The sequence below is a fragment of the Prunus avium genome, chromosome 3, assembly GCF_965620075.1.
Source record: "Prunus avium chromosome 3, drPruAviu1.hap1.1, whole genome shotgun sequence".
NCBI classification, from domain to species: Eukaryota; Viridiplantae; Streptophyta; class Magnoliopsida; order Rosales; family Rosaceae; genus Prunus; species Prunus avium.
The window spans coordinates 1821107-1841574 of NC_142286.1; the positions used below are offsets into that span (position 1 = coordinate 1821107).

The 20468-nt window shown below is 37.4% G+C and overlaps 5 protein-coding genes and 1 pseudogene across 5 annotated transcripts; 3 read left to right on the forward strand and 3 right to left on the reverse strand.

The window, feature by feature from the left end:
• Positions 1-346: 346 nt before the first annotated feature.
• Positions 347-1299, forward strand: LOC148295421 (uncharacterized). The gene has a single exon (XM_088250994.1). The coding sequence runs from the start codon at positions 589-591 to the stop codon at positions 1147-1149; it is 561 nt and encodes a 186-aa protein (XP_088107120.1). The 5' UTR covers positions 347-588; the 3' UTR covers positions 1150-1299.
• Positions 1300-4330: 3031 nt separating this feature from the next.
• On the reverse strand, positions 4331-4768 carry LOC110750014 (SAUR-like auxin-responsive protein family). The gene has a single exon (XM_021950257.2). It carries the CDS (start codon positions 4766-4768, stop codon positions 4331-4333), a length of 438 nt encoding a protein of 145 aa, XP_021805949.2.
• Positions 4769-6385: 1617 nt separating this feature from the next.
• LOC110750000 (protein SMALL AUXIN UP-REGULATED RNA 12-like) lies at positions 6386-6847 on the forward strand. Its single transcript, XM_021950237.1, has one exon. It carries the CDS (start codon positions 6386-6388, stop codon positions 6845-6847), a length of 462 nt encoding a protein of 153 aa, XP_021805929.1.
• A 556-nt stretch (positions 6848-7403) lies between these two features.
• LOC110750007 (Tetratricopeptide repeat (TPR)-like superfamily protein) lies at positions 7404-12729 on the forward strand. Its single transcript, XM_088250986.1, has 14 exons — positions 7404-7696; positions 7809-7845; positions 8059-8149; positions 8275-8389; positions 8487-8557; positions 9054-9123; positions 9362-9424; positions 9520-9591; positions 9698-9799; positions 9958-10032; positions 10423-10530; positions 10930-11046; positions 11704-11760; positions 12401-12729. The coding sequence occupies exons 1-14, from the start codon at positions 7547-7549 to the stop codon at positions 12455-12457; spliced, it is 1185 nt and encodes a 394-aa protein (XP_088107112.1). The 5' UTR covers positions 7404-7546; the 3' UTR covers positions 12458-12729.
• Positions 12730-12894: 165 nt separating this feature from the next.
• On the reverse strand, positions 12895-13656 carry LOC110750008 (ribosomal protein-like protein). The gene has a single exon (XM_021950248.2). The coding sequence runs from the start codon at positions 13519-13521 to the stop codon at positions 13087-13089; it is 435 nt and encodes a 144-aa protein (XP_021805940.2). The 5' UTR covers positions 13522-13656; the 3' UTR covers positions 12895-13086.
• A 308-nt stretch (positions 13657-13964) lies between these two features.
• Positions 13965-16219, reverse strand: LOC110750001 (receptor-like protein 2 pseudogene; annotated as a pseudogene).
• Positions 16220-20468: the final 4249 nt, after the last annotated feature.

Genomic DNA, 20468 nt, shown 5'->3' on the forward strand with positions numbered 1-20468 from the left:
TGAAGCATGTCATTTCAATTCATGCTTTTGTGACCTTGTTGGAGACTTGGAGCAAAGTTAAAGACTTGTTTTTCCCTTTAGTTGTTTCAAATTCATGCTTTGTGACTTGGTTGGAGACTTGGAGCAAAGACTTGTTTTCCCTTCAGTTGTTTTTTTCTTCTTCCAGTTTCCTCTGTGTAACAATATTTGAACTTAGAATCTAACGACCCTAATTTTGTGTACTTGAGGAGGGAATAAATAAATAAAAACAGTAAAAGAAAATGCAAAAACCAAGATAGTAAGGCTTCAGAAATCTGGAAGGTAGCAGGTGCCACTAGATACCTAGGGATTAAACAACAAAAGACCTTGATGGGTTCTGAGTCTTGAGGCAGTTGCACCACCAACCGACGTACCCGAAATTTAATGATAATAACAAATAAAATATTTCTCCCAACAATTAAAATATTGCTAGCCATTCATCACTCTCAGCCTCTCCAGCTCCTTTAAATCCTTCCACCTGCTTGAGACTTCACACCAATGAACTAAGAAGAACAGAACACAAACCCCAACTTTTGTCCTGCATCTGCTAGCTAGCCCCATTTCTACTTCATGGATTCAAAGAAGTCTAACAAGATCAGAGAGATTGTTAGGCTCCAACAGATCCTAAAGAAGTGGAAGAAGCTAGCAAATGCCCCTAAAAACACAAACCCCAGCGCCAATTCATCCTCAACTAACAGCACAAATAGTCTCAACAGTTCTACTTCTACTAGCAGCAGCAGAAGCATGAAGTTTATTAAGAGAACACTCTCCTTCTCAGATGTCTCAGCGGCTCAAAACGACGTTGTACCGAAAGGGTTTCTTGCCATCTGTGTTGGGAAGGAGCTGAAGAGATTCATCATCCCAACTGAGTACTTGGGGCACCAAGCTTTTCGGATTCTGCTTCGGGAAGCTGAAGAGGAGTTCGGGTTTCAGCAAGAAGGTGTGCTCAAGATTCCATGTGAAGTGCCCGTATTTGAGAAGATCTTGAAGGTGGTTGAAGAGAAAAGGGAGGTGTTCTTCTTGCACAATGAGTTTGGATTCATTAGTGTAGAGAAAGACAAGATTGGTTTTTGCTCGTCTCCATCAGATTGTGAGCTTACACCTTCTCATCACCCCCAAATGTGTAGATGATGATGCTCTTGATTTTGAGTACATGTTCTTCACCATCTTTTTTGTCTTTCTTTTGCTTCATTTTGTGAAGATAAGTGTAATGGAAAGTGAGCACAGTGTGATTAGTGGAGGATTTAGAGATGAATTAATAATAAGGTAGATTTCATGTTCTACAGGGGAGTTATTAGTTTACTAGTTGGATTCGATATCATGATGATGATGAATTTACCATTTCTGTCATATGATAAAGATTATGAAGTTTATTAGTTTACTAGTTAAATTCATCACTTCATCATAAAGTTTTCATCCAAGTCATATGATGATGAAGTGATGAATTTAATTTTTGCTTTGAAAGGAAATAACATCCATGACAGAAATGGTGCTTCTGCTGTGGAAGTGCTTTTGAATGTTTCACTGCAGTGGAATAGATGACCATTATTTTCGAACAGGGTTTGCAGAGACTTTAAATTTTTTTTCCAACAGCATCTTCGAATAACCAATGTAATGCTTTGCTCATGGCATTGTGGGAACTGAGAGAAATGCAAGTAGCGTTTGTTAATTAAATTGCATACATAAAATACATATAACATATTATTATTAATTTATTATTATAATGGACTCAGTTAAGGACATCTAAGTTATCCTTCTGCTGCCAGCCCTGAGCATGATACTGAAACCTCAAGCTTCTGCTATCAAAACTCACATGCAACTCCCATTGCTATCATTTTTTATTCATTTTATTTATTTGTATTTCAATATTTTATTTCAAAATAGTATTGTAATAAATAAAAAGAAAAGAAATAGGCAGATAAGGACTTAGCCAAGTTGGCTAGAGCGGATGTCCTGCATTGGCGACCCAATGAAGGACAACTGTGGGCACTTGCCCACACTTACAAAGAAGTTGCAGCTGTATAATCCCACCCAAACTCATATTTTTTAATTTTTTTTAGGTCTTTCTTAGGTGGAGCCCCCACATGGCCCATCCAATACATACACTTTAAACTTAAAGTTTATATTAAAAAAGAAAAACCCTATGTTATAAAAGAAGAATAAAGATCCCACCAAGTACACATCATTATCCACACGATTGCTGATTTTTTTTTTAATAATATGCATGTGGTTAAGATAAGAATAATATCGGTGGCTGATTTTTGAAAAGTCCTCTTTTTATGGTTCATTGTATTTGAATAATCCACACGATTGTGACCATAGACGACCGAATGTCTTTGTAGTAATAGAAAGAAAAGGAGAGACCCTTCCCGTCCGTCAACCACGTTACATATCCAACCAAACTATATCGATGTACACATCATTATCTAAGAAAGTTCTCTTTATTTGAATAATCCACACGATTGTGACCATAGACGACTGAAAGTCTTTGAAGTAATACTCGTCCGTCAACCACGTTACATACCCAACCACGTCACATTTTTTTTATTTTTGCAAAATTGAATATTTGAGCATGTATAAAAACAATTGTGTTAACCACATTTTAAATAGAGATGAGCCCTACATATGTAAGTCCTATCTCTATGCATTGGCGGACCCAATAAAGGACAACTGTGGGAACTTGCCCACACTTACAAAAAAGTTGCAGCTGTATAATCCCACCCAAACTCATATTTTTTTAATTTTTTTTAGGTCTTTCTTAGGTGGAGCCCCCACATGGCCCATCCAATACATACACTTTAAACTTAAAGTTTATATTAAAAAAGAAAAACCCTATGTTATAAAAGAAGAATAAAGATCCCACCAAGTACACATCATTATCCACACGATTGCTGATTTTTTTTTGAATAATATGCATGTGGTTAAGATAAGAATAATATCGGTGGCTAATTTTTGAAAAGTCCTCTTTTATGGTTCACTGTATTTGAATAATCCACACGATTGTGACCATAGACGACCGAATGTCTTTGTAGTAACAGAAAGAAAAGGAGAGACCCTTCCCGTCTGTCAACCACGTTACATATCCAACCAAACTATATCGATGTACACATCATTATCTAAGAAAGTTCTCTTTATTTGAATAATCCACACGATTGTGACCATAGACGACTGAAAGTCTTTGAAGTAATACTCGTCTGTCAACCACGTTACATACCCAACCACGTCACATTTTTTTTATTTTTGCAAAATTGAATATTTGAGCATGTATAAAAACAATTGTGTTAACCACATTTTAAATAGAGATGAGCCCTACATATGTAAGTCCTATCTCTATGCATTGGCGGACCCAATGAAGGACAACTGTGGGCACTTGCCCGCACTTACAAAAAAGTTGCAGCTGTATAATCCCACCCAAACTCATATTTTTTATTTTTTTTTAGGTCTTTCTTAGGTGGAGCCCCCACATGGCCTATCCAATACATACACTTTAAACTTAAAGTTTATATTAAAAAAGAAAAACCCTATGTTATAAAAGAAGAATAAAGATCTCACCAAGTACGCTCATTCTGTAATTTTGTGGAGAACTTAGTCATCAAATTCACTTTAAACCCAAATATTTTTTGTTTGACTATATATCGGTTGGATTTTTTTTTAAGCCCCTAGATGAACGGAAGTCTGGGTCCGCCATTGGATGTCCTCCCCACTCTGCACCTGAGTTCAAATTCCCCTCCCTGTAGTTTAGATTAGATTAAAGTATATTATCGCTTGTATAAAAAAAAGAGAAAAAAAGAAAAGAAAAGGAGGTTTAACCATGTCGAAAAAACCATGGGCCTGTGCATGTTGGTCCATTTCTTTTATTGAGGGATAATATTGAAACAAATGGATGTCTCAGAAACTTTTTTTTTTTGTTGGTTTTTTTCTCTTTTAAGTTTTGATGATCGAAGTGCAATCTGATCCTTTCGAACACATAAGTTTTGAAAATCAAAGGGCTGATTGCATATTAGTTGCAAATGTTTTCTTGAGAAGCTAGATAAATGATTCTACAGAGGAAGCAAAAAGGACTTATTTGGAAGTGCTTTGGACAATTACAAAAGCACTTTCAAAGAAGGCGTGCTATCCCCACATGAAAATATATATAACATATATATGAAACAAAAATTTCAAACCCAAATCAATCCAAGTAGACAAAGTAAATGATAACAATTTTTTTCTTTTGTCTATAATTTCTGAACCAAATTTATACACATTCTGCTTCTGCCTAAATTGTAGGAGAAGGGATTAAAAGAAAAAACAAAAGGGCTGCATGAAATAATTACACCTTTCTCTTCTTATCATTCTTCTTACTTGCCAAACACCTGAACAAAATATGCTCAAAATCCTCTTCATCACAAGGGATTTTGAGTGCACCTTCTTGCTCAAACCCGTACTCCTCAGCCACTCTATCCATCAAAACCCTAAAATCCGGTGATGACAAACAGCTCATGGGAATCACAAACCTTCGAAGCTCCGGCCCAACATAAACTGCCAAGAACCCTTTTGGAACTTGCAGCACCGAAGTACTACCCCGTCGGCCATCAGACAGCTCTCCGGTGAGCAACTCAGAGGTCTCACCGGACTCTACAATTCTTATGGTCATGTTCTTTCCGGAAACAGCTTCAGATTTGTGGTTGAGTGGAGGCAACCATAGCCGTAGGCGGTGGATGTTCATGTGCTTGGGCCATGCAATGTGTCTTATTCGCTGCTGCTTCATATTATTGCACTGCTGGTGACGAATGATGATGAAATTAGGTATGGCTTTGAACCTTGGGTGAGAACTTGGCGAGCCAAGTCCATGCATGCAAAAAAGGGTTTCATGATTCATAAGAAGATAGAATTCATATCGGAATTTTAATCTTTTTACAAACAACCACAAATTAGAACACGGTTTTTTTTTTGGCAGTGTTTTCGCAGAGAAAAAGTTTCTTACAACGCAGGAAAAAACTTTTTCTCTGCGAAACACAACATGTTTTGAGTTGGGGAGGAACTAGCCATAATTGGTTTAGGCTTTGTTAATCGTTAAGTTGGCTGTAAATTTTGTTGACATTTAAATAGAAATTCAGAGCATTTAGAGTCCAAATTTGTTGAGTGCTCCGCCGTGGAATTCTCACAGCCATCTCTATATTTGGCTTGTCCACGTGCTGTATAGATTTGGCGGCCATTATGTATACGGTCAATATAATATAGCTAAGGGGCTGGCATTTTTGGCGTTGTTATAGTGTAATAATAAATGAATGAGCTCATGAATGAACATAAGCCATCTAGAATTTTTCAGCCACAATTTTTTTATAGTGATCATGGAATGAGATTCGCTATAATTGGGAATGAGAAATGTGGTCAGGAATGCAGTTCGTAGATGTGTGAACTTATGAAAGTTGTGTACGTTGTCAACCACATTTTTTTTTTTATAGATGATCATGAGACTCGCATGAAATCCACCTCTGTAATTGAGTTTCACAGTCCATGAATAATTAGACCTCAGTCACAAATTCACATTGACATTACACTGATATCATGCCAAATTTGGAATCGACCAAAGTGTACTTTAGTTAAAACCAAGAGCCACCCTTTTTGTTTTCACTTGAAGATATAAAAACACAACTGGCGTATGCATCTGAATTTAGCTAGAATTAATGTAAATAGATTGGAGACATCGATCATAACAATTTGTGTGCTATTGGTTAATAAGGAATGAACCTCTTGCTAAAAATATTTGATGTTGTGACTTGTGAGCTGTAACAGATACATATCCTTGCTATACTCTTGTTAGCTAGACTTTGGATGCAACGATAGATGGGCAACGATTATATCTCTGTAGATGAAGATAGGCTGGCTGCATGATCCGTTTCTAATTCACATTTCGGTGGAAGAATCCAAATATCATGAAAATATATAAATCCCATATGGATAAAGTTTTATAACAATCCGAAAAAGTTATCGTGCCCTCCTTGAAGTGCAATTTATCTTCTATGTTTTTATAAAAGAACAATGTATGACGATTTTTTTAGAATGTCAATAATAGCTATGGCGTAAGTTAGGTATTTTAAATACCATTTAAACGTTGATTTTAGCATTTAATAGGATAGGCATTTGTTTTCATTTGAGTCTTCGTGCCAATCAATGCTAAGCTTGCATTACCTTGTAGTTTATTAAAAAATTAAATGTATTAAATATGTGCATGGACATTCAACAAGCTACATTTGGAAACCTTATATATATACACTCTTCTCACTTTCATGAGTTTCACAACATATATACCATAGGATGTTTTAGCATGAGTGGTACGACAATCCAACCCTTCTCATCACCATTCTCCATCTTTCATTTCCAAATGGCAACCTCAAGCAAAAGGGTCAAAACAATCAGGCAAGCCATCCAACTCAAACAAGTGATGAGACTTTGGAAGGCCATAAGCCTCAATGGGAAATCTTCTCTCGCTCCCTCCGGCTTCCTTCCTGTGTACATTGGATGGGATCGAATCCGATTCTTGATCCCGACCCGCTTCCTCAACTTCCCAATCTTCGTAGCTCTTCTTGATAAATCTGGGGAGGAGTTTGGGTTCAAGGCCAGTGGAGGCATAGTGTTGCCATGTGATGTTGTGTTCTTCAAAAAAGTCTTGAGCTTACTTAAAAAAGATGAGAAAATGTATGGGAGCTTGGAGCTGCAAGAGTTCTTGAAGATGGTTTCTGAGGTGCGTAATTTTGACTCCTCTACGACATGCAACAAGGAAGATAGTATGTGTTGTGATCATCGCCATGGATTTAGACCTCTATTGCAGAAAGCTAGGGTCTGATTATTATTTATGTTATATGGACATTCTTTAACCATGGTGGGTGGAAAATTTTAGTTTTGTCATTCCATCGTTTGATTAATTTAAGCTGTTTGTAGCTTTAAGATTCTAATTTCAATTTCGTATCTCCTTTTGCTAATTGTGCACTTATGGACGAGAGTTTATTGTATTGTTCACCATCGAAAATGAGGCGGAAGTATTTTTGTTGGTTAAATAGTACAAATTTATGTGGGTCATATAGCCATGGAGAGTTCCTCATCTGCTTTGCACCAAATAGTGTGGCCTTTTATTTTTGTTGGAGTGCAATCTGTACTAGAATTTCAATTTCATCCTTAGTTTATATTTTTCAACACTGATGAATTCACAATTTCGATGATGTGGGCGCTACAAGGATTAACCAAATAACTCTTAAATAGCATTTTTTTTTTATTCCACGGAAAAAAGAAAAACATGTTTCAAAATAGAAGAAACCAAAACTATGTTTTTCTTTCATTAATATTGTTGACGGGTCACCAATCTTATCTGGAGGGCCTACTTAGCTCAAATAGTTTCGAAGAGATTGTGTTGTGTCTCTGTGTTCGCACAAAAAACAAAAAACAGAGAGAGAGAGAGAGAGAGAGAGAGAGAGAGAGAAACACAGACAGTCACATAGCAGACCGTTAATCTGAAATTTTGGGGAAAACGAGCTGCAAAAACACAGTCATGTCACTCGCAGCAACAACAGCGATGACGATGACGACATGTCGTTTCTTTAAGCTCAAAATTCAATGCTCTGATTCGAAGCCCAGAACTGGTTTCGGAACCAAAACCAACAATAAGAACAAGAACAGGAACAAGAACAACCTCAATCAGGTACCATTTTTGGAATTGATGACCAAGATTAAGCCTTTTATTTATAGTTTACTTAAATTTGTAATCTTTTTAATGAAAAAATCTGTGCTAAAACTTAACATTTTTGAAGCAGGAATCAACCACTAAACGGTCTGGTGCTGTTCCTACCCGTAAGTGAATCAACCTTTTTTTGTATTATTTATTTTTGGCAACTACCCAACTTTCCTTTTCTAGATATGTTGCAAATTTCATGACCAACTTGAAGGCTTGTTTAATCATTTTCTAGTCCCACACTCTTGTTTGATTAGTGGGTTGTGCTCCTTATAAGTTGTATTCTTCTCTTGGGTTATACATTCAATTCAAGGTCACATTGTTGTTTGTAGAGGCACCTGGATTGAATTCTAGATTTGATGGAAAGGTTCAGAGAAACCCTGCTGACCTTGAGTTTGAGGAACGTCTGCAAGCAGTCAGAAGGTAAAAATTGTGTGTGTGCATTGCTGCATTAGCATATCATAAGAGCTGATTGGATGGTTCCATATTCTTAATTTTTAGTTTAGAATTATTTCCAATGAGTATCATCCCTTGTCCATGAAATTCAGTTCAGCACTTGAGCAGAAAAAAGTGGTGGGAAAAAAGGAATTTGGGGCAATTGACTATGATGCACCTGTTGAGTTGGAGAAGAAGGAGAAGAAATCAATTGGACTTGGTACACAGGTAAACGTTGCTGCTTTCTGCGTTCTAACTGTAAATGAATGCTAAGAATCATTTTTTACACTACACATATCGCTAATCCAAAGTTTTCATGGAACAGATTGGAGTAGGTGTAGCTGTAGTAGTCTTTGGTTTGGTTTTTGCTCTTGGAGATTTTCTTCCTTCCGGAAGGTATGACATAGTTGATTAAAGGTCTTTTCAGATTAAAGTACCCTTATATTTCTATCTTTCTCGTGTCTGCCCATGACCACTTGATTTGTCATATTGTTCTCGTATCTTTACCTTGACACATGATTTCAGACTGGCTGGAAAAATCATGAAACATTAAAGATTTATACTATCTCTCTATCCACTTGATTAAAGAGGAAGGTGTATATGTATATGTATTATGTACTTACGTAACTCTGTTGTTTTCTTTTAGTTATATATAAATCTTTCTGACAGCATGTCAGAATTTAAAATCTGATATCTCAAAATTCGTTTGAGTTAATCTACTTTATGAAGAGAATTAATATCTGGGAAGGAACAAGGCTGCTTTAGGGTTTTAAACTATTGGTATTTTGTTATTGACTTCCTCATCTTCTTAATATCCTTCTTATTACAGCAGTTGAGTGTTGAGTAATTGCAGAGGAATGATTTCATTTTGATATGGTCTTCAAGTTTTCAGTTTAAGTCCTACTGAGGATGCTGCAGTAACCAGTAACAAACTGTCCGAGGAAGAGAAAGTGTCACTTCAGGTAATGCTCATGGGCAAAATATTATGTCTTTGCGTTTTTCATTTAGTGGTGTTGTTGTATGTTGTACTGTAGGAGTTGAAGCCACAGTCTTTTATATTCTCTCTTCTCTTTGTAGGACTAAGCATCTTTCTTTCATTTCTGTTTCCTGATTTTTTTGATTTTGCATTTTAAATCTGTGTCTTTTCATATTACTTTGTATTAAAAGATCCTTCACACGTTTACCTTTGATTTGTGGCAGACTCGGCTGAAAGAATATGAAGCAACGCTTAGTAACTCCCCGAAGGATCCAACTGCTCTTGAGGTGAGTTGTAGTGTGAAACGCAAGACTATTCTTCTTCCCTTGCTACTGAATCCTCAAGTGGCAGCCATATCAAATATTCTCTTGGGGCTTTGCAGGGAGCTGCAGTAACTTTGGCAGAATTAGGAGAATATACTCGGGCTTCAACTCTGCTTCAGGACTTGGCTAAGGTTTGTTCTTGTTTTTGCTTTTGGATTTATTGCACATTGTATGTGGCACATGCTGTTTTAAATTTTCTGTTTAGGAAATTATCACGCTGATAGGGTGGGTACACAGGAGAAACCAAGTGATCCCGAAGTTTTTCGTTTGCTTGGAGAAGTTAAATATGAACTCAAGGATTATGAAGGGAGTGCTGCTGCATATAAGGTTTCTTCAATGGTCAGTCTCTGTAAACTGTGCACAAGCTCAACTAATTCGCATCAGTTCTATCACTGAAGATGTGTTGATATTGTTAGTTAGCTGATAATTTTCATTAATTATTAATAAGATAAGTTCAATAAAATGTGGTACATGAATGTTATGTTGTTGTGTGACAGGTGTCTAAAGATCTCAAATTTGAAGTTCTGCGTGGCCTTACGAATTCATTACTTGCTGCTAAAAAACCAGATGAGGTTTTTTTCTTATTCTTGTGAATTGAAATAAATAAGCACTAACCTTCATTTTAAGATATTCCTGTGACAGCATTCTTATTGACATCATTAGTCAGGGTGTAAATAATTTAGCATGGTGCTTAAAAATCCTTTTATGGTATTAAATATGTCATATAAGATGATTTTACCTGTTCTAGACTATGGTATTTCATTTCCATATGGTCTGAGTTTGGAAAACCAAAGGAATCTGGTGGCATACTGGTACCAATCATTATTTATTGCATATTTGATTATTTGTTGTGAGATTTCGAATCTCAATTGTCCCCTGTTTATCCTATGTACTTTAATGAGTTTTTTTTTTGGACAAATACTTTACTGAGTTTCTTACAAGTAAAATCAAACTTATTGCAGGCTGTTCAGTTTCTTCTTGCCTCTCGTGAACGTATGAATGCTGGCAATCCAGATGCAAAGGCTGGAAGCACTACAACTGAAACAAATTTGCAGGTGGACCCTATTCAAGTGAGTCACAGATTCTCTATAATTTACATATTTTGGCATCACTGAATGGCTAATGTTTTTGCTTATAAGGTGAGAGAACCAAACCAAACCAAACCAAACCAAAAAGATTTAACAAGTTCAGAAAACCAAACTAAATAAAAAAGATTTAACCAAACCAAACCCAATATTTTGAGAAGAATCTGTTTTGACCATTATTTTTAAATAATTTTACTTTTTAATATTCCAAATTTATCCCCACACATCTCTCTCTCTCTCTCTCTCTCTCTCTCTCTCTCACCCCCCGCCCCTTCTTTTTAAAGTTTTAAAATGTTCGGATAAATTGCATCTTGTTATGCAATATCTAATTTTTTGTGTTTTTCCCTCTCTCTTTTCTCTTTTGGTTATGCCACAAATAATCAGGTTGAATTACTTCTTGGAAAAGCATATTCAGATTGGGGTCATGTAAGTGATGCTGTATCTGTCTATGATCGGCTCATCTCTAGTCATCCAAATGACTTCCGTGGTTACTTGGCTAAGGTTTTCCCCCCCTTTTTCTTTTGATTTCTTTTTGTTTAAAGATTGTCAGTATTTTTTATTTTTCACCTTTGTACAGTGCATATATATTTACATATAATCACATCAGCTAAACTCAAGAAAGCCTTTAAATTCCTAATTAGATGGGGTTGGTTGGATGTTCTAAGAAAGGGAAAAAGAAAAAGAAAAAAAAATCAGGGTCTGCCACTTAGCTCTAACCAAGTACCCCATCACATGTTATTTGACTGTAGAGGATGTCATTTCTCATGTCTGGCGACTTCCTTTAAGGTCTTCAGATTTGCTTGGTAGCACTTCCATATAACTAAAAGTGGTTTTTTTATTGTGTTTGGTAGAAATAGATGCAAGTGTTTGCTAGGTTATAGAATCACTTTAGTTTGTGCTGGAGAACATGTGCTTCTTCAAGAAGTGCTTCCAAGTGAATATGTGGGAGGCACTTCAGTTTTATTGAAATTCTTTATGCCAACAAAAGGTCTCCTTGTGAGGAAAAAGCGCTACTGAAGGTCATTGAACTATTTTTGTTTTAGACAACTCTTCTTCCCTTAGGTATTTTGGCGTGTCTTCGTTTGCTAGATCCTTGGTATTTTGGATAAAAAGAACTTGTGTTTGCTTTAAAGTTTTGTCTCTTTAATGGTTCTGCAGGGAATTATTTTGAGAGAAAATGGTAAAGTTGGAGAAGCGGAGAGGATGTTTATACAGGTAAATATATGCATGTCTGGTTGCAGATGAACTATATTTCTGTAGATACAAGAGCATGCACATGCACACACACATTACATGTAAAGAGTTGACGTTTATACAGGTAACTATTGGAATGTCTATTGGCAGATGAAGTATATTTCTGTAGATCCAGATGTTTACCTGCAGGCATACATGCACGTGCACACACTCACATTATATGTTCAGTTTAGCGTACCATCTCATCCATACTAATGCCTGCCACAATTAGCTGTGGCTTAAAATTCCCTTGGGCATTATCCTACTTGAAGTACTTTAACAGTACTGGAGTGGAAAGCCCTGTGCTGTTCCACATTGTTGAGTCCCATGGCCTATAACTTGAATGATGACATTTCATTTTTCCTTCATTTTGTTGTATTTGCAACTGTCTTTGAAGGTGAAAAAGAAATTAAGATCGGTGTTGGGTGTCTGTGTTTGTATGAACTATCTGTCAAAGGTTTTTTATTTTTGAAGAGAAACGATATATTAAAAAGGTGGATAAGGCAAGTTAGATGTCTAATTCTCCTTGGGTGCATCTGTTTGTGTGGCATCGAATGTTGCTAATCTCTAAATCCCTGTGTTCCGTGAAATTTAGCTATAAATCATGGTGTTTCATGCGCAGGCACGGTTTTTTGCACCAGATAAAGCCAAGGCACTTGTAGATCGATATTCAAGATAAGGACCAAATTATTATTGCCCAAGTAAGGTGCGCCATACAGTTCTTGACCATTGAAGTTCTGTTGCATAGACCTCAAGAATTTCCAGACGCAATTTTGTTCAAAAACTCCTCATCATATGGGTTGTGAAAGAAGTAGAAGATAGTATTTTAGAAAAGGTTGCTTAGGATCATTTTGTATTAGATTCAAATTTTTCATGTTATGTAATTTAATGGATTGGTAATACTACACAACCACAGTTATCAAAATACTCAGGCTTGGCTTGACTTGATTCTATCAGACTTGGTGGAAAAGGAGGCTTATTAAGTTTTAACTTTTATCATTTTACTTGGAAATTATGAAGTATAAAAAAAAAACTTTTAATTGGAAGTTACAGTCCAAACTATATATTCTGTTGCCAAAGTTTTATCATTCAATACCAATACAAAAGTACCTTGGCTAAAGTAAAGGCATAATTGTAACATTCTCAATGGAAATTACATTTAATTTTCCATCAATAGAATGCATTTTCCCAGTTTCCCACTACAAATTTCTGCAATATCCCAAGAAACCCACCAACCAAATTCAACAAAAAATCCCAAAAACCCCAAAATAGAAGAAGAAAAAGGACAGAAAAAAAAAAAACAGAACATCAATCCTTAGTGGCATTCCTGACTGTGTTCCAAATCTGTCCAAAACCCCTGAGAACGTGAGGCAGAACAGTCTCAATGCCTTTCAAAGTCACCCCAGAAGCAGCCCCAATACCAAAAGCTTCACCATAGCCAGGCTTGGAGTCAATCTTCATATTAAGAATGGCAAGGCTGTTGTTGGTGCTGTCAATCTTTCTGGAGGTCTCAGCCAAGAGCTTGTCCTTTCTGCCTCTGCCAGAGGTTATGACCCTAAAGAGGGCAGCCTGGAGGTCACCTATGACCTTGAGAGAGGCCTCTTGGGTGTCAAGGCCTTGTGACTCATAGTGGGAGATGAGTTCTTGTGGGGTTGGTAGCTTTTTCTTTTGGGGTTTTGCTGTGGAAGATGATGTTGTGGTGTTGGTGTTTTGAGGGAGAGAGTTGAAGGTTGGCTGTTCCATTGGGGTTTCCAAAAGATTAAAGTGAAATAACAAAAAGAAAAATGAAAGCTTTTTATGGGTTTCTCTCTTTCTGGTGGATTTTGGAGAAGTCGAGGGAAGAGCTTTAATAGGTTTTTTAAATATCTTTTTTAGGGTTTATGGAGAGATAAGGCGGACTCCGTAGGGACTGACAAGGGTCAAATGGTCTTTTTCGATCACTAGAATCTAGATTAGGTGTAGCAAATCAAATGGGTTGAGACTTGAGAGATGGCCCGGGTTTTATTGGATTGGGCTTCTTGTTCGTATTGGCTTCTTGTTGTCTTCTTTCTGGCAGTTCCCTCTCTTCCAGGTTAGTTTGGTTCTCTTGCTCTGCTTTTATTTTTCTCTCCAATGGAGTTGAGATTAACTGTTGTTGTCTGTTACTTCAATATATTTTGAACTTTAGAAACAATGAAAGATATTAAAATTCAAGCACTTGTTGATCAATGAAATTCCAGTTTAAATTACAATAAAGTTTTGTTTATAACCAAAGCCAAAACCAAAGCCAAAGCCAATGCAGTAACCAATGGCAACAATGAGTCCAGTAAGAAGCTTTCTGTGACTGTTGGATCTTGGACCAGCTGCTGGTGATAATGGTTGAGGGCACGTGCGATGTACAGTTGGAGGACCACATAGGCCCGGATTCCCTTCAAAGCTGGAGATGGTAAAAGTATCAAACTGACCTCCAGATGGTACAAGTCCCCGAAGATCATTGTATGCCACACTGAAGGAAGACAAGAAATGCAGACCTTCTTTGAGAGATGCAGGGATTTCACCAGATAGATTGTTATAGGAAAGATCCAATTTCTCTAAGTTAGTGAGGTTAGAAATCTGATCTGGGATGCTGCCAGAGAATTTGTTATGACTAAGGTCCAACACATGAATAAACTTCAATCGGCCAATCTCAATGGGGATACTGCCATTAAGGCTGTTGTTACTCAGATATATGGCTGGGGGGAGGTTGGAGAGTCGATTGTACTGCTGATCACTAGCATTTTTGGGCTTCACAAAGACTGGCAACTCTAAATGACTACTGTCCACCTTATCACTGGCCTCTTTCGATGTCAAAACTGGCATCCCACAGAGGTCATTAGGAAATCCGCCTTGAAGGAGGTTATTGGACAAATCAATGTAGAAAAGGTTGGGCAGACTAGCCAACCAACCGGGAAGAGAACCAGTTATAAGATTAAATGACAGGTCCAAGGCTTGAAGATTTTTAAGCTTGCCTAGCCAGGTGGGTACTTGACCTGTGAATTGGCAACCCCCCAGAGCAAAAACCCGAAGACTCTGGAATCCATCGGGGTCTCCTAGGCTTTCATCATCTGGCACAGGCTCAAACAGAAAATTCTTGGACAGGACCAGAGTGGTCAGGTTCTTGCAACCCTTTAGAATCCTAAAAGCCCCAGCGGCATTTGTGAGGTTGTTAGTAGAGATGGAGAAGTAAGCCAAGGATTCTAATGCAACTATTTCAGGTGATATCTGTCCTGTGAGCTGATTATTGGCCAATCTAATAGCTGTTAATGACTTGCAAGAGTAAAGGGTTTTGGGTAACTCACCATTGAAGTTGTTGTTGCCAAGGTCCAAAGTGGTGAGGCGTTGGAGAGGGGAGAAGTTGAAGGAAGAGAGGTCTCCAGTCAATTTGTTGACCCTCAAATTCAAAGCGGACAGCTTTGTACTGTTGGCGAGAGATAGAGGTAAGGGACCTGTGAGATTGTTGATGTGGAGCAGCAGATTTTCCAACCTGGAAAGGTTACCAATTTGGCTTGGGATTGGCCCAGAGAACTGGTTTGAAAAGAGCTCCAGGGTCTGGAGATTGGTGAGGTTCATGATACCATCATTGATGGGTCCTGTAAGACTATTGACAGGCAGAGAGAGCTGTCGGAGATCAGCAAGGTTGAAAATTTGATCAGGGAGAGAACCAGAGAGGCTATTGAAGCCTGCACGGAAAACTTGGAGCTTGGAACATAATCCGATTCCAGGAGGAATTGTGTCATTGAGTTTATTGTAGGACAAGTCCAAGAAGGTAAGGGATGTGTGGTTGCTATCATTGTCAATGGGTATTGACCCGGAAAAGCTGTTGTTGCTGACATTGAAAATAGACACCGATGGGACAAGGATCGAAGATGGGATTTTTCCATTGAAGAAATTGCTAGACAAGTTCAGAACCTGAAGCTGACTGATTTTATTTGAAGGGGGTGGTAGGTGGTCGATGAGACGATTGAAGCTCAAGTCAATGACTTGGAGACTAGAGAGAGAGGAAAACAAATCATCAGGGAGAGAACCCAGGAGAGAATTGTGGGAAAGATTGAGGTGGGTGAGATGGGTGAGGCTTGTGATAGATGGATGGATGACACCAGTTAAGCCTCTCCTAGGCAGCCATAGCCTGATGACATGTTGATCATGATCATAATCTTGGTGGTGGCAACTTATTCCTTCCCATGAGCAACAGTCAGAGGAAGCAGACCAATTCAATGGCGGCGATACTTTAAAATCCAATGACAAGAGAGATTCACTGTCCACTCTGTTACAGGCAGAGGCTCCAAAGCAGGGCAGCAGAATCAGAAGAAATAATTGCCCCCAAAAGAGAAGAAACTGTGTTCTTGGTCTTTGGCTCGGTGTTCCTGTGAGCTCCTCCTTCTCGTCCTTGGTGGTCTCTTTGTTTTCTTTCATGGCGTTAATCAGCCCCTGATGGAATCATAATCATTGGTACGTACCAATCTATATGTATCACATAAGCGCTTACTTTGAGAGCTTAGACTTGTTCTAAATTCCTCCTATTTATCTGACGTCTGAATCCCACTAAATCCATAAACTAGGTTGGTTAGTGCATCTAGCAACTGCCTATTCCAATGTGTTTATCTGTTGTTTACGACGTAACTATGTTGACTGCCCGTAAACCATAAATATATAGAATCTAGTTATTATGTTATATATTCTTAGTTATTTTAGACATATATCATGATCAAGTGACACCCCAAATGGCACCACTTGACCTTGTATGTCTGGTCTGAGCTTCCATGCACATGGAATTACACTAAGCACCGATTGACCCAGGAGAGAAAGTGTCCAACTGACGTTGCATGAACAGATTGATCATAATATTAATGCGTGTACATAAGCAAAAATCTATCACAAAATAAAAGTTTATCACATAAAGACTAACAGATAAAATATTATGTCACAGAAACAATGACTATAACACACAGAAGGAGTCATTTCCTATCACATTTCTTCGAAAATTAATCACATAAATCATGACTGTCACATAAAGAATGAGTCGTAATGACTATCTGATCATATGGAATACTTACAATCATCATAAACCGTTGATCGCATTGATCCTGAGATGACATGTTGTTTCTCATTGTTACCGTTGAAGGAAAAGAAAAACTACTTGTCAATGCTATCAATAATATTGAAGAAAATTGCCTACATTTCATCTTGTAAGATAAGCTGAGTATGTATTTGTGTAGTTTTGTTTGTTTATGGTACAATACATTTTGTTTTCAGAATGTTGGTACAAGAAAACCCAGAGTTCCTATTCTGAATCCCCACTAAATTTTGCTCTAAATATGCACCGCTTCCCAATATGTTGTAATATTAATGCCACAAACCCCATAAGAAAATCAAACAAGAGGTTCTCAATACTTAAAAAGGTGTATCAGTAAGATCTTTGAGGAGCTGGTAATTCTGGATGAGGGCAAGAGAGATGCATAGTTGGAGGGCCGCATAATCTTGGATTCCCTTCAAAGCTGGAGATGGTAAAATTTAGAAACTGGCCTCCGGATGGTACAGGTCCCTGAAGATCATTGTATGCACACTGAAAGAAGAGAGCAAATGCAAACTCTGGAAAGAACCAGGGATTTGACCAGATAGATGGTTGTGAGAGATATTTAATTTCTCTAAGTTGGTGAGGTTAGAAATCTGATCAGGGATGTTGCCAGAGAAGTTGTTAGAGCTCAAGTCAAGGACCTGGAGATTAGAGAGGGAGGAAAACAAGTCACTTGGGAGAAGACCAGTTAAGCCTCTTCCAGGAAGCCATAGACCGACAACGCGTTGATGACCATCATCTTGGCGGCAACTTATGCCTTCCCATGAGCAACAGTCAACAGAAGCAGACCAATTCAATGGTGGCGATGATACCTTGAAAGCCAAGGAAAAGCACAAGAGAGCTTCATGATCCACTTGGTGACAGGCAGCAGAGGCAAAGCAAGGTGGCAGCAGCACAAGGAAAACCCTCTGAGTGGCGAAGCCAGGATTTCATGTGTGTGGGGGCCTCTTACAAATTATAAAGAATCAAAAATTGAAACTCACAATACATACGAAAAATAGTATATATATATACATATATATATCACATATGTCAAGAATTATATTGCTTATTTGGTTGCAATCATAATTATCCTCAACAAAGGGATAGAAAAATACATTCTGAGCAAGAAAAATTGCAAGAGATAGACAAATAGTAGCGATTTAGCAAATATTTTTAAAGCTTTCCCCCCATTAAACCCAATAGAAAGAAAAAAATCAAAATTTCACAAACTAAAAAAAACCTTAGGTCCCTTCATGCATTCATATCATACATGAAAAAATGTTTTATGTAAAAATATTGATTAAGTATGAAAAATAGTTTTTCGGAATAATCATTTTCTCAAGATAATTTTTGGCGGCTTTTATTCCTTGCACATCAAATAAGAAAACTTGATTTTATGGGATTTTAGTATGAAGTATATATTGACTTAATGAGCCATCATTTTTAGCCTAAATCATATTTTGCACTAAAACCGATTTTTCATATTTTGATTTGGTGGGAATTTGATTTTCTAGTTTTTTTATTTGAATCCAAATATGGGGTACTTCCTTATTTACATTGTAAACTTAAGTAAATGGAGTAATATAAAAATAAATAAAAGTAAAAGGAGAAAGACATTTACTTAAATGTTGAAAATGGAAATAAGGTAATCTGTACATATCAAAACGTAAAGTATTTGAAATAATATACATATACAAATACATAACAGTATATTAATTTTAAAATATTAAAAAATTGAGTGGGGGCCCGTGACCACACTAGTCCCAGTGTGGCTCCGCCCTTGCCTCTGACCCAAGAAGAGAAGAAGCTCTGTGTTTTTGGTGTTTGGCATGGTGGTGTTCTTCGGACATGGAAGTTGGGGATCACAATGAACACCCATTGACTTAGACAGAGAGTTGACATGGACAGTATAACGCATCAAATAAGCATTTTTTTAAAATGAAAAAAATACAAGCGATAGTCTAAACTACAAGGAGGAGGGGGATTTTTCACACACACACTACAAGAGTGCCATGGGGATTCGAACTTGAGACCACCGGTCTACAAGTCAATGCCCTTTTTCACTGAGCTCGACCCCGTTGGCACATCAGATAAGCGTTTACTTTGAAGGCAAGGGGACAGTTGATGAATCCTGCTTTAGTTAGTAGTGGTTGCTTCACTTGCAAACTAGTCACAATAACATAATCTAATAGCCTATGAGGAAAATTAGGTTCTTCATGAAAAGGACTTTACTTCAGCAGAAAATTAGTTTTAGTGTTCAGAATTATTTTGATTTCATATAGACTACATGTTAACTGCGTGGTTGAAACACAAATTCAAATTCAAGTTCCTGACGATTTTAATTACCTCTAAAACATTTTCCATCCCCTTATTTTTCAAAGGGTTAAAATGTTCCAAAACACTGGTAATACATAGAACACTATTAAAATGTAAATAAAAAATAAAGATAAAATGAGAAGAAGAAAAAATTTGGTGAGTTTAAAACACATAAAAAATAATCGTTTATGTTCAACAAAAATTCTCTATAGATAAGACAAAAAATGTATGTTGACATACATGAGAGGCTATATTAATTAATAACAGTAGCATGAAATCCAGTATTAAATAGATGATAATAGTTTAACAAGAATTAAAAATGAATCATGATAACGAAATACTCTCCACTGAAAAAACCCTAATGAAACAGAGAAACCCTAACTAACGACGAATAAGAGCAATGATCACAGTAATGCCGACAATGAGCAGGGGTTGTATTATAAAATCAAGCTGAGTTCTCCTACGGGACTCTTGAAGAAGCAAACCATGCAATTCTTCTCGAGTCACAGCAATATCCCCTCCAGCCCTCATCCACGCAACAAAGTCATCATAATGAGATGGAAGTCCCCTAAGGACGTGACCAACATAATCACAATCTTCAACGGGATATCCAGCGGCGGCGAGCTCATTGGAAATTTCTTCAGCCAAATTTAGGTATTTCTTCATTGACTGCATCCATCCTTTCTTGAGGCTTTGCATGCGAGCCTTGAGCAATGAGATTTAGCGGCGGTAGTGAATCGAATCTCTAAGTTTAGCCACAGAGCTCTGGAGCTTGTGCAACCTAGGGTGTAGGGGAGTATGGATTTTGATAGAGTTGTAGTGATCACGGCCATGCATGTTTGGTCCTTCATAATCCAATCGGTATAAGCAGGATTTTCGTCCCTTTCTTCATTCGTCGCGAATTGTGGTGGACACTGCTCGACTCCTTCCATGATGTTGAACAAGTCCAAGTCGTAGGCCTTTAGAGTGCGGATGAACAAAGGTTTCCAGAGAAAATAGTTGGTTCTGGTGAGTAGGACCGGCATCAGGTCGGCAATGCGTTCGGTCTCTTTGAGAGGTTCAGCCATGATCGATAGGATTGATCTATAAAACAATAAATTTTATTATTCATTCATGTGAAGTAATAAATCATAACCAAAAAAGAGAACAAAACAAAACCATGGGAATTTCATAGATAATAAATCGGTGGGGGGTTTTCCTCTCTCCTCAACTAAAGTTGGAAATGTAGAGTTAAACTCAAAATCTAAACACAGGTGAGAAGAGGTGCTGGAAAGCGTAATTTGTATATTGATAAAGTTGA

Excerpts from the sequence above, each read along its gene's own strand:
- LOC148295421 (XM_088250994.1), top strand. The coding sequence starts at position 589 with ATGGATTCAAAGAAGTCTAACAAGATCAGAGAGATTGTTAGGCTCCAA.
- LOC110750014 (XM_021950257.2), bottom strand. The coding sequence starts at position 4,768 with ATGAAGCAGCAGCGAATAAGACACATTGCATGGCCCAAGCACATGAAC.
- LOC110750000 (XM_021950237.1), top strand. The coding sequence starts at position 6,386 with ATGGCAACCTCAAGCAAAAGGGTCAAAACAATCAGGCAAGCCATCCAA.
- LOC110750007 (XM_088250986.1), top strand. The coding sequence starts at position 7,547 with ATGTCACTCGCAGCAACAACAGCGATGACGATGACGACATGTCGTTTC. Across the intron at positions 7,697-7,808 it reads ACAAGAACAACCTCAATCAG|GAATCAACCACTAAACGGTC; the intron begins GTACCATTTTTG and ends TTTTTGAAGCAG. Across the intron at positions 10,033-10,422 it reads CTGCTAAAAAACCAGATGAG|GCTGTTCAGTTTCTTCTTGC; the intron begins GTTTTTTTCTTA and ends AACTTATTGCAG.
- LOC110750008 (XM_021950248.2), bottom strand. The coding sequence starts at position 13,521 with ATGGAACAGCCAACCTTCAACTCTCTCCCTCAAAACACCAACACCACA.